At 34.6% G+C, this 13,227-nt stretch overlaps 1 protein-coding gene across 2 annotated transcripts in view; it reads right to left on the bottom strand.

The window, feature by feature from the left end:
• Positions 1-7,122: 7,122 nt before the first annotated feature.
• Positions 7,123-13,227, bottom strand: part of ZNF804A (zinc finger protein 804A) — a 262,701-nt gene continuing 256,596 nt past the window's right edge. The window contains exon 4 of one of the 2 annotated variants that reach the window (XM_074339012.1): positions 7,123-11,992. In XM_074339012.1, coding sequence (XP_074195113.1) covers positions 8,752-11,992 — 3,241 coding nt within the window. In that variant the 3' untranslated portion in view covers positions 7,123-8,751. The remainder of the gene's footprint in view (positions 11,993-13,227) is intronic. The other variant, XM_019752851.2, reaches the window with a different exon arrangement.

The following is a 13,227-nucleotide window of genomic DNA, read 5'->3' as shown; positions in this document are numbered from 1 at the left end:
TATGTGTGAGTGACCAAATCAACATAATTACCCAGGCCTAAAACTTAGATTTGTTTTTACATCCTCTCTCATTCTCTTCCAAAACTTTCTGCATAAGTCAGCTCCCAAATAGCTCTGGATAATATAACTTCTAGATTATTTAACCAACATTATACCTATTTGCTTGATGCATCTTGAAACTTCTTTTATTTTTCTGGCTTCCACAATACTTCCTGACAAATTCACACATATTATTTCATTCTTCCTTGTGTAATCCTAATTTACAATTCTGATAAAGGTCATTCATCTCACTGTTTAAAAACTGTTAATGATTATCACCCTAAATATAAAGTCCTAATGATCTGCTTTTTGCCTAGCTTAATTCTCAAGCTCACCAATCAAAATTCCCTCTTCTACTCTTTTGTTTCTTTAATGTGTCATATCCTCTTCATAACACATTATGTATCGTATGCGTTATATTATATTATGTAGCGTGTCTTATTAAAATTACCTATTTACTTATATATTTCCTCCTTTTGACTCTAAACTCATTATTGATAGGCTTTATTTCTATCTCTTTCTCTCCAGAGCCTAGTAGAGCCCTGGAACATAGTAGACACAAGTTATCATAACAGACAAATTTACCCACACAAGGTATTAAAGGAATGTCTCAAAGATGAGAATAGTATAGTTAGTTATAGCCTGAAATTGTATTATCAGGCATAAATAGTTTATTTCTTCACCTCATTACTGATCAAATCTGAGGACAAACAACCTTGGCTAGGCATTTATTCTATAATTTACTAGAATAGTCACCATAGCATTTTCCATGGAAGACCTGAGGAAACATGAGATTTAGCAAAGGCATGGAAAAGGAAGACATCTTAGAGTTTTCAAGCAGTTAAGAAATTATTTTCTGTATTAGACTATATGTATGTCTGGAAAGACCAAACACATCCTGCAGACTTGGAATGCCAACACCTGAAGCTCTGAGCTCTGGTGGGATTAGGAGTGATGACGGCAGAAAACAGTCTGCCAGTGCCCTCCCTGAATGCTAATCCTAAACGAATAATTGGGACTTGTGAACATTTATTATTTGCTTAAACAAAAATGGCAGTCAGTATCTCTCAAAATAAGATTAAGATTTGAAGGGACTCTGAGAAGGAAGCAGTACACCTGAGGGCAAGTGAGTTGGGTTAAGTACTAACATATTACCTCTTTGTGAATAGCTGAATTTATTACCAGGGAAAGTCACATTCAGCGACTGATTTTTAACATTTACACTCTCTTCTTGTAATCCCTCTGTCCTCTCTGAGTTCCCAACCCTTCAATTCAGAAAGTTACACACATGTTCTTCTTGGAAGGCATTTTGGGACAGCGTGCCATAGGAACAGTGTAACACTCATCCTCTTGATTGTGACTGCAAAGAGAGAAAGAAGCATTGTCAAAGGAACAATGTCTAATAGTTCCAAGAAGTTACTAGAATGCAGTATAATGAGCTCTGGTCTCTGGGAGGGAAGGGGGAAAGCATTTGGTATTATAAAGCAGCTTCTAAGCTTCCAAGTAATAACTCATGAGATTAAAAAAGAAAAACAAAAATCCACTTTACCTCACTAAGCTCCAGGGTCACAGTTTGTAGGTGGATTCAATTTAAATTTGTATACTGTAATGTATTATTTTTCATGTAGCTAGAGTTTTATTTCTATAATCCATCTATATTCAGTTTTATAGTCCACTTACAGTCCACTCTATATTCATAGTCATTTTAAAACATATCTTTACTGATTGTAAACTCTTAGTCAAAATTCATAAACTAGTTTTTAACATAGATGGGGACTCTAACTTGACAGTATAATCATAATGAGCTTTAATAGTTACTTCCAATTGTGGCTATAGTTCTCTGTATACAAATGCATTTCTGTAGAGACTTTTCTGTGCTGGCATGTTTAGGCAAAGATTATCCATATGAGAGAATAATATTGTATCATGTAAATACTAGAGAAACAGTCTGATTCTCAATTTCACAAATAAATCCTTGTTTAAGAATTGGAAAGGATAGTGTCAAAGTAGTGTTATATATTAGCATAGCAGATAGGCAAGCACATTGGCAATTCTTGGATATATCAAATGCAATTAAAATTGTTAATGTCTAAAATATATTTAAAATATTACATATGTTTTACATTACCTGAGAAATGGTATGGTTTCATAATGTTCATGCTCAAAGACAGGTGCATTTCAGGACAGAAAATAGATTTCTCGTATCAGTAGAACATATTAATACTTCTATCATTTTTGCTTCAGTACAACTCTTCTGGAGATGGAAGCCATTTAATAAAACCTATAATAGTATTAGGCTTATCATTGTAATGAGAAGATTAATATCTTATTAACACATAAGTTAAAGTAACAACCACTTGTAAAATCATTTAGATTTAAAAGGTAAGCAGATTATTTGAAACTCAAAGCATTCATTTGAAATTTAGTTGGGAAATTTAATATAGGATATGCTATTAAGGCAGCTGAAATGTTAGATTTTTACAACTCACTCTACATGACTAAAATGTTATAACTTGGGCAAGTTCAAACCAGAGATACGATGGGAATTTGTTCAAAAGCGGGTAATGCAAAATGTAAATCAATAAGCATTTAGTATTGACATAATTAACTCAAGTACAGAGGTTAGCTTCAGTAAGTACAATTAGGAGGAGCACGACACCATGTCCAGATAGCAAGTTTGGACAAGAAGAGATTGTATCAACTGGGGCAACACAAAAGGGGCAAACACCAGGAAGCAGGAAAATTCTTCAGAACACAACATAGTGTTGATGGAAGCTTGGAAGGAACCTAAGATCTAGTCTTGTTCTAAAGCAAATGGTGGGCTAAGTACGGTAACTAAAGAGGTTATGCAATGGGAGGGTTTTCTAGTTAGAAATCCAGTTGTTGAATTAAGCCAGTGAAGCAAGAGGAACTGGACTGTTTCACACATGAGCATTAGAATCTTACCTCTAGTTCACTGAATCCTAGTTCTTGAAGGGTACGAGGAAATTCAGAGTTCTGGGTATAGTTGCTGGTGTTAGGAATTAAGTTGTGGAGAGAATAGGAGAAAATTTATTTATCTATTTACTTAATATGAGAGCACCTCTCAAATAACTTATGCTTCCTGCTTACAGCATCAACAAACATATTGACGAATAAAATGAAGCTATTATTCAATGAAGGAATTAAAATAGTCTTAGAGATAATACAAACATGATATGGAAGGTAACAATATTAAACAACAAATTATGATTAATGCAGTTGAAATAAATGAGACCTCTTTTTTATTTTTAATTTTTTTTGGTATTGTCACTGACTTTGTTTGTTGATAGTTAATTGAAGTGTGCAGGGTTTGAGTGCTCAAGACCAATTTTTTTATAAAAACCTAAAATATATAATGTGATATTCCAAATAGTGTGAAGATAATAAATATACAGAAACTATATCCCATAAAAATGTTAGGAAATAGTTTATAAAAAAATTAAAATACAGCAGTTAAAACCAAAATCCTAAATAAGGAAAATATAAGTAAAATATATAAATGCCTAAATTCAAAATATTGCAAGATGTGCAATCAATAAAAATAACTAGGTTATTTAAAAACTAAGATTTTAGAAGAGTAAAAGTGAAGAAAACATTGTTTTACTCTTAGTTTTCTACCAGGAACTTCCAGGTTCGAGTAGATTCCACAGCTCCTGTTTCCAAGGGTTGAAAGCTCAGGGCGGGTGCTAGTCTACAAGGTGACTCTATGAATAAACAAAAGGATCTTGCTCTGGGCATATGCTTTCATGAGCAGTGGTGTCTTTGTGTGAAGGAAAAGTAAGCTCTTTCTCTATACCAATGCAGCCAGCACATGCTGGGTTGGGGAAAGGTAACACAATCCATAGGACTGGCAGATGGTGAGCTAGATTTCAGTCATACTCAATACCTCAGAACAAATTGAGTAGCCTTTTTACTGCTGCCTCTAAAGCAGGACCTTGAGCCTAAGCTGATGATATAAGTAAGCTTTAAACCTTTATCTAGTTTTATTTGTGAGAGAAAGTAAACAGCTTAATGGAAAGCATCCCTGGTGGGGATGCTTTCACTCCAAGGACAGCTGCTTAACTAGGCAAATAAGCAGAGGGGAAAAAAAAGTAGAAACAAGAATGAGAAATGGACAATGCAGTACAGCGGGGTGGGGGGAAGACAGTGAATACAAATTCAATCTATTTTTATAGACTAATAATGAAATAGCACACTTTGGATAGCTAAAGATAATATCATGCATGTCTGCCTCCCTTATTAGACTTCAATATCTAAGTAGAAGTGTTCTATTCATTTCTTTATCTTCAAATCTAGTTTAGTCTCTGACACATGCATAATCTTATCTTTAGCTATCCAAAGTTTGCTATTTCATTTTTATCTTTGTTAATGTTTGGTGACCAGAACTAATAGAAAGATGAGATGATATATGTTAGATGATAGATAGATGATAGATGTAGAGATAGATACAGTGAAGCTTGTGTCTATCTCTTAGGGCAGGAGAAAGGGTTCAAGTCTTGTTTTGATTTTTGATTATGATTCAGAATTCAATTAAAGAACATAAGTTCTTCATGTTCATGGTGTTTTGAAGTCCTAATTATTTCGGCAAATTATATTTTTATTTAGACTGATTTAGGACCATTTTGAAGTAAAAATGGATAACAGTTCTAAAACTCTATAATACCATCTGCATAAATTTAGAATTACATATTTACAATTCATTTTATTCTCCCATTCAACAAACTTTTATTGAGTGTTTACTATGTGTCAATACTACATTAACTCGAGGAGCTCTTAATCTACATAGTAAATTTGACAAACAAGACAATATATTCAACACAGAGAATACTTTATAACAAAATGTGTGCACAGCACGTCATGTAAGGATAAAGGAGAGGAAGCTAATTTATCTGGGGAGAGAGGGAACCTGGGAAAGAATCCTTAAAAGAGACTGACACTCAAGTCGAATTGTGATACATTAATAGTTACCCAAGTGAAGAAAACTATAGGGAGGAAGACATTGCAGGATAATGGAACATGATCACATGAGCTCGAGATAATCATAACTAAGTAGATTAGAATGTTTGGCCTAGAGGAGTGCTGGAATGAATGGTCCTGAGTAGAGAGCCTGACATCTAATTCACCATAGATTTTCCATGACATGCAAAAGACTTTGATATTTACCTTGAGAATAATTGAGAACCCATAATAGGTTTTAAAGTATAGGGTTGTTATAACAAGATTACATTTTTAAAATGTATCCCTGACAGCAGTGGGGAAGATGAATTGTAGGAATCAGAGATTGGGGAAAGAGACATTAATTATAACAGCAAGTCACCAATTTAGCTTATGGACTACTAGGGTTAGAAATATATAGTGTACAGGCAGAAAAAAATTGACAAAAAATTAAGGGACTGAGCTAAAATGATTCATTGATTTGATGTGGGCATAACACGCTGGCTTCTGACTTGGATAAGAGTTTTGTTTGTTTAATAATGGCATTCCCAGAGCTTAGAAGCATAGGACAAAGAACGGGTTCCAGTGGCACCTGAGCTTGAGTTTTGAGTTCAAAATATTTGGCAAATTTCCATATTGAGATGCTCTGTTGACAGTTTAACATAGGTCTTCAACTCATAAAGAGAAACAGAGAAAGAGAGAGGAAGAGACAGAGAGAGAAAGATGCAGACGGACAGACATGATAGTTGAAATTGTGGATGAGTTTCCTTATTGTCATCCAATGTGAATCCTTTTGTTACTTGGCTACAGTTACTTGTTACTTTCTATGCTCAGGTTTTATTCTATATTCCAATTCATTCATCTTTACAATAAACAAATGCTACAACAATGCCTGTAACTAGCAGACTAGAGATTTGGAGATGTTGGGTAAGAGATAGTGTCAGAATTATTTACATATCCCATTTATATAGGATGTACAATTATTTACATGTGGATAGGACAGATATTTTAGCTCCAGAACTTAGAGATAAGCCATCAACCAGTGCCCAAACCTATTTCCAGAGTATGACTATTACACTGACCTGACTCCTGCTTCCATTAATATGAGTTTGATTGGTGGTCCTCTGACATCCCTGTTGCTCGATATGTCTACCCTGACCTACTTGTCTGATTGCTCTGCATATTGTTGATCTTCAGCCCATCAGCCCGATTCCCTTAATTCTGAGGTTGATGTTATGAAAATAGATGAACAAGTGGCTCATTATACATTCATTTTGAGTCCCCAACATATAACAAATGCCCAAACTGTGTTATCAATATCTTATCAAAGATGTCAAACATCTAGGTGGGTTGTTCATAATCAGAATGCCTTTAGCTTACTTAAATAACATTTGTTTCTTATCCAGCTACTGGTATCCATGAAAACCAATCAATTTATCGATCAGAATAAGTTTCAATTAGCCTTAACTGAGAAATTTTCTCTTCAGACTTTCCAGATTCTATCATATACCTACCAGTCAGTATATCCTGTTGCAACTAAAAACCTAAGCATACCTAACCATATCATTTAACCAAAAGAAATATAGGAGAGTGATAGAAGTAAAATAAATAAATAAACAAAACAAATAAATAGATAACATGAAGAAAGAAGAGACACATGAACACAAATTATGTCTACAAAGAAATTAAGAAGGAAAAGGTTAAGAGAAAAATAAATTAAAAAATAAGAACAAGAAAGAAGAAGTGAACAAGTGGGATGATAGAAGACAGAAAGAACATGACAAAAGTGTTCTAAAGTCAAATACTTGGTTTGATTATAAAAAGCAGAAGCAACAATCCTGAACTGACAGATAAAAAAACGAACTGGGTCAGCATTCCCCAGTACATATTCCCATCGATTTTATTTTCTAAGATAGTTTCAAACATTTTGCTTGGGGGGAAAAATCATTCATTCCAATTTTAGTTCCCATTTTTGGAACATGTTATCTTAAAGCATTTAAAATGGAATTTCTGCCTTTATTATTCTTATCTTCTATTTGTCAATCACAGAATGGTATGGTGAGGCATTCACAACCATTTTTTAAGGAAAACATTTAAATCAATGATTATTATGGCACATAATCAATAAAGCAAAGGACCTAGATTTCCCCCCCTTATTTTTCTACTTAAAATATAATTAAATACAGATTATTTTGATACAGAAACATACATTTGTACTCAATATCATTTAGGGTAACCAATTTCCTATGGTGGACATACGAAATAGCATTTCTAAAGTCCAGCATCACTTAAATGTTGTTCTCCCTTTAGAAGGACTCAGCTGGCTTGGTGTCAGTATTCATCGCTGCACTGCTCTAATCCTTTATCATTTGCACATGGTGAGGTGAACCCTCTCTTTGGGCATGTAGACTTTGTCTTACCAAGGGGCATGGACTGGGGCAGGTACACATGGAAAAACTCTTTGGAAAAGCGTGGTGTTCCCTAGTTTTATTGAATAACTATATTCTTCAGTACACACAGAAGCACTTGAGTGAACAATAATGCAGAGATCATTAAAAATAAAGCAGAATCTGGAATAGTGGAGACTTTCTAATTGTTCCTGGGTGATTTAGAATATTATACAAACATGACTACTAGAAAGATTTGCAGAAGGAAAAGTTATTTATTTATTCTCCTTCCCACTTCCAGATTCTCAACTAAGAGTATATCTAGCTACAGATAATGTTTACGCCTATATCATTCTTCCGGAGATGTTATATACTGGATAGTGATTTATCAATTAAACCTATTCCTTAATCCATGCGAACATTCTTATATACGTATATTTACTGCAACAATTGAAAATAAATATAATACATTTAAGAAACTTACATACCAAAATGTTATAAGAACTTATATTGATTTCTTGCCATTTCTTGCCTACTAGTAGTTTTACAGTTCCTGAAAGAATACTATGCACTTTGCATATTTTTGAGTTATTTCCCCCCCAAAATACTGACATTATTTTAACATGAATTTCAATGGTTTATTGACTAGAGGGTCAATTGTTCAGGTAATATAATAAACTTTTAGTATAAGCAACATTAGAACAAACACAAAAACAAATGGATCTATTATACTTATTCTGAAAGATGGTATCATAGTTTAAGTACTGCTAGAACTCCAAAGATATTTTGCAGGGCCTCTGAGGTTCAGAGATGCCAATGGATTGAAGAAACAATATAGATCCAAAACATATTGTTAATATACAGTCCCCAAACAATAAAACCAACAAAAAACAGAAGTTTGATTTACTTAAATATTTAACAAAAATTTATTGCAAGAGATATTTTTCACTGAATTTACAGTTTCAAGGAACATGGTACAAAACATAGTGCCATCAGCTTTGTCTAAACATTAAATAGGTGCAAATACACAAAGGTTTAAATAAAAAACAAAGAGCATACTTTACAACATAAATTACAGTACTATAAATATATTTTATGTACATTATACATACACTTAAGACATCATTTTAATATACAGCATATATTGTATTGATTTTTAAACTATTCAGTGCCTTAATAATATTATATATCAGAAACTAAGTATTTATTTGCATCATTAGACTTACAGTAAATGATTTCATATCAATGAGGCCATATTTTGGCTAGTTTCTTTCCAACCTTTAAATAGGCAATTATCCATTTAGCTGAGCATTTATGCATATAGCAGTAGTTTTCACGTGAATATTTTCTTTCCTGTTCATGGTGATGACTAGAAGAGGGGCTGTAGTGGGATGACAGCAGGGTGTGGGGAAAGCAGTGAAGGAAAGAGTGCATGGGGTAAAGGCGGGAAAGCCAGGTGGCTAGGATGAAGAACCGAAGCTGGAATGATTGGCATCTGAGGAGGAGCAACAAAAGTTGGCTGATTCCCTGGACAAAGACTGGGTCCTGCGGGTCCTACTGAGATTTGAGGTAACGGTGTTCTGGTGAGAGCTGGGACTTGGGACAGAAACTGTTGGTGAGGCTGAAGCACTTTAAAGTTTCCTGCAGCTGCGGCTGCGGCTGCAGCTGCAGCAGCTGCTGCGTGCTGCTGCAGAACAGTGTGGTGGATGGTGGTTACCGAGGTAGAACATAAGGGCTGCTGCAAAGACAAAGGCTGCAGAGGTATGCTGGGGGGTGGGAGAGCAGCTGGAGGAAAAGTGAATTTGACCTTGTTGGCCAGCATGTTTGGCGGTATGATGTGCTGGTAGACCTCACAGGGTAGGTTTTTGAATTTGTCATGGTTTTCTATTGGGATCAACAATGCTTGTTCTGGTAAAGCCAGTGGAGCCAGGATTTGCTCTGTCGTTACAAAGGTGTGGCCACTGACATGTGCTTCTTTGAATGGTAGCCGTGGTGGTGCGTTAAGAATTCCTGAATTAAAACGCAGCCACTCAGTTGATGCCTCATTCACCTTTCCTTGTGGAAGGGCTTCAGCCAGCTCATAATGGCAAAGGTATGATTTAGGTTGTGACTGTCTGAAGTTCCTTTCAATATTAGGCACTTTGAAAGGAATTTGCTTTTCATTAATATTTATATTCTTACTTCTTTCTTTGTGTTCCAACAAGGTATTGTCAATGTCTTCTTTTGTTGGGGCACTAGCTACATAGACAGATGTGGTGGGTACATTGGAAATCTCTGGCAATTCACCAGCAGTGGTCTCCATGACTAAATGCTCAGTTTCACTACTAGTTCCACGAGGAAGGGGACTGCTAGGGTGTACAGCCAGTTTGTTTTCTACTTGTTCTGTTTGTTCTGAGTTCCTTTCAACGTTCACAATTTCTTCTGGTTTTATTTCCTCATTTTTGTCTGTAGTTGTTAACTCATCCTGGTGACATAAGGGAGAATTTCCACTCATGGGATAATCTGTATTTTCTTTGAGTTCTAAAGCTTGAAATCTGGTGTGGAATCTGCTTCTTTTTCTCCTCCGTTTCCTTTTAGGCTTAAAGGGAGCAGAAGTACGTGGTGGTCCCCAAAATTCTTCTGGTGAATAGTTTTGTCGATTTAAACTTTCATCTGAAGAATAAGAGTATGAATGTTGTCTACGTTTTTGATGAAATCTTTCTGAATCATTGAGAGAATTATAACCTCTTTTAACAGCCTGATTCTGACTCACATGTTTCATGTCATTTTGAAGAACGAGGCATCTGTGATCCTGACTGGAGCTGGACAGTTTGGCTTTACAACTACAGTAAGTTCTGGAGTATGTTAAATTATGCTTCCCAGAATGCATCATTGTTGGGTTGGATTGTCCATTTAAAACAATTGAGTTATTTGTACAGTGGTTTTTAGAACTAATATTGTCATTATGATTATTACATTCAGTGTTCCAGGTTTTATTCATTTCTTCATTTTCACTTAAGTATATAGATGCTGACTTGGGCTTTTTAACAGGTAATTGATGTGAGTCCAATAATTGCTCCACAGCTAAATACTGCTTTTCTGAAATTGTTTCCAGTAGATTTTTCCTAGTTGTATCAGTGTAACTATTTTTCGTTTCCATTTTGAAGTGAGTTTTTGATTCTTTGGTTTTCTCCCCATAATGATGTCGACATAACTTTCTTCTCTTTTTCTTTCTTCTACTTTTATGGAAGCAGTGTTCGTGAGTATCTTTCAACCTTGTTTTGCTGTATTTTTCATCTAGAGAGTCCTGTTTTATTTGCTTTCTAATAAAATTATATTTTTTTGTTTTTCTGATCTTGCAGGAAATATTTTTATACCTCTGACCTGTATTCTCATTTTTTCCAGAATCACAACTACTGGAGAGTGTATCATCAGCTAAAAGAGAAGTGACTTGGGTGGATTCATTTAGGCTACCTCCAATTTTATAATCTGCAAGTCGGGCGATAGATGTGTCTTTGCAATCCAAAACTGGTCTCTCGCACACGTCCTCTACCTTCTGCTGAGAATAAAGATCATTTAAGGACAACTTACTTTTATTGAGACTGCTGTTTAATTTAGTGGATTTGAAGTCAAAACAGAGAGGATTACAGCTGTAGGATATTGATGGTTGAGTAGTTGTGAAAATCAGCATTTCTGATGGCCACTGAAGAACTGTGGATCTATCTTTGTTAAGTACAGGTACAAATGGCTCACTTGGTCTTTTATAGAAATCTGCTTTTTTATGTAAGGTTATATTATCCTCTTCAGACTTTAAAGGGGCCAACATTTCAGGATCATGGTTTTGATTTTCAGCTTCAATTGTGGGTGCATCAGTGTCCTTAATATTTCCTTCTATGGTAGCTTGCAAAGATATGCATTCATTAGCCATATCAAGAATGGTGCATTTATTCCCTAACAACTCACAACTGTTACCAGTCATAGGTATGTCTTCATTAATAACAACATCTTCCAGTGGTATTTGATCTGCTGATGGGACTGAATTTTGACAATTACCTGCATCTGAAGATAAAGAGAGTTGAAACTGGCAAAATGAAGGTAATAATAATGTATCTTTTTCAATAGAAACTTCTTTCATCTCTTGAGTTTGGGCAGTTTCTTTGTCAGTGCACATTCCCTCTGGTGGATGAAAAGAGTCAGCTTTCTCCTCAGAACTCAGAAGCACATCTGTTGGTGAAGATAGTTGAAGATGACAAGCACTAGGGACAAACCTACTTTTTCTGCTAAATCCTTTTTCCACAGAGACATCATCATTGTATTCAGAGAAGGCTGCAGCTGAGGATTCCAGCTTCACGGATGCTTTCTTTGGAAATGCAAAAGAAAAGCCAGTTTTGTGTCTGTGAATTCCCTGGGCTTGATCTCCAAGTTGATTATTTTTTGTATCGTTATTTGCACTTTCTGGATCTGCAGCAACAGTGGTGACATCTTTAGCATTCTCTTCACTATGAATCAAAGTATATTTGAAATCTTCCTGGTTATTAACTGAATCCACAACAGCTCTTTGGGAAATTTCATTACAGTTTTCTCTAACAGTAACAGTTGTTGACTTGAACATGGGGCCACTTCCGGGAGCACTACAAAAAGTAGAAAAGTATATATTGGGTAGGGCAGTTCTGAGGAAAAAATATTCAAACACATTCATCTTAGAAAAGTCACTATAAGATTTTCCTTCAATTAAAAAAAAATCTTTGTAAGAGAATTACTTTCATATAATATGATTGCCTTCCTTAGTGCCACAATTTCATTTAGTTATTTGATGTTGTTTGGGGTAACTTGGAGGTGTTGTCATAAGGTTACTTTTATAACTATGAAAAGCAATGCTGAGGATATTCCTATGCTCTCACCAGTGCTTCTTGACCAAGACTTTTTAACCCTGTGGCCGTTTCAGTGACACTTTGTAATATAGTAGAATTCTCTAAAATAAAAATTACTTTTAATTCACAAATACTTAACATCATTTATACTATATGAATAAGAAGGAAATTAAAGAAAAATCCTCAGTCATGACTTCAGAAGGGCTGGGAATTCACCAACGTTCACTGCAAGTCTAATACAGGCCAGGTAGCATGCTGCTATATAAAAAAGTGATAATACTAGCTCGATGTGAGCTTTGAGTCTTTGGAATTGCTATTCCTAATATTTAAAAATTACCCTGGAGTTATAAATGGTATCATAATATACAGTAAATAACAGATAAATTTAAGATAAAGACTATTTACTTAAAATGTGATTTCTATTTATTTGGAATTTCAGTATCACAAATAGTGAGTTATGATTAAAAGAACTATATATACTCTCCAGTACATAAACAAGAAACTACCTACATATCAGAATCATATTATGCATAATTTCCATGTTATTTAAAAAGTTAGTTTCTTATGATTTATATTTGGCCAAAAATTTTTAATTGAATATTTTCTTTAATCTCTAACACAATGAACTGTTTCATTGCCTTATTTGATAGTAAAAACAACACTACTTCCTAGGTGCACATCTTTAGAGGCGCTAAACTAATGGGAAAAATCATGTGTGTGTATGTATGTGGTCTATGTGCATGTGAAAACGTGTGTGTATAATGTGAAATATGTACCATATACTGAGGAAAGTAATTTAGATAAGAAGTATTGCTTCTTTTGTGCATATCTTATTAACTCTATTTCTTTTAAAACATTAGAATTTATATTTTGAAATACTACTTATAGGAAATTAAAATACATAGGTCCTATGATTCTCTATAACATAAACTTGTACTTGTATAAATTTTCATTTATTACTACTCAGAATAAAAATATCTAGTTGATATAATTGA

This window comes from Rhinolophus sinicus, linkage group LG01, assembly GCF_036562045.2.
Source record: "Rhinolophus sinicus isolate RSC01 linkage group LG01, ASM3656204v1, whole genome shotgun sequence".
NCBI lineage: Eukaryota > Metazoa > Chordata > Mammalia > Chiroptera > Rhinolophidae > Rhinolophus > Rhinolophus sinicus.
This window is presented reverse-complemented; position numbering and strand designations above follow the sequence as displayed.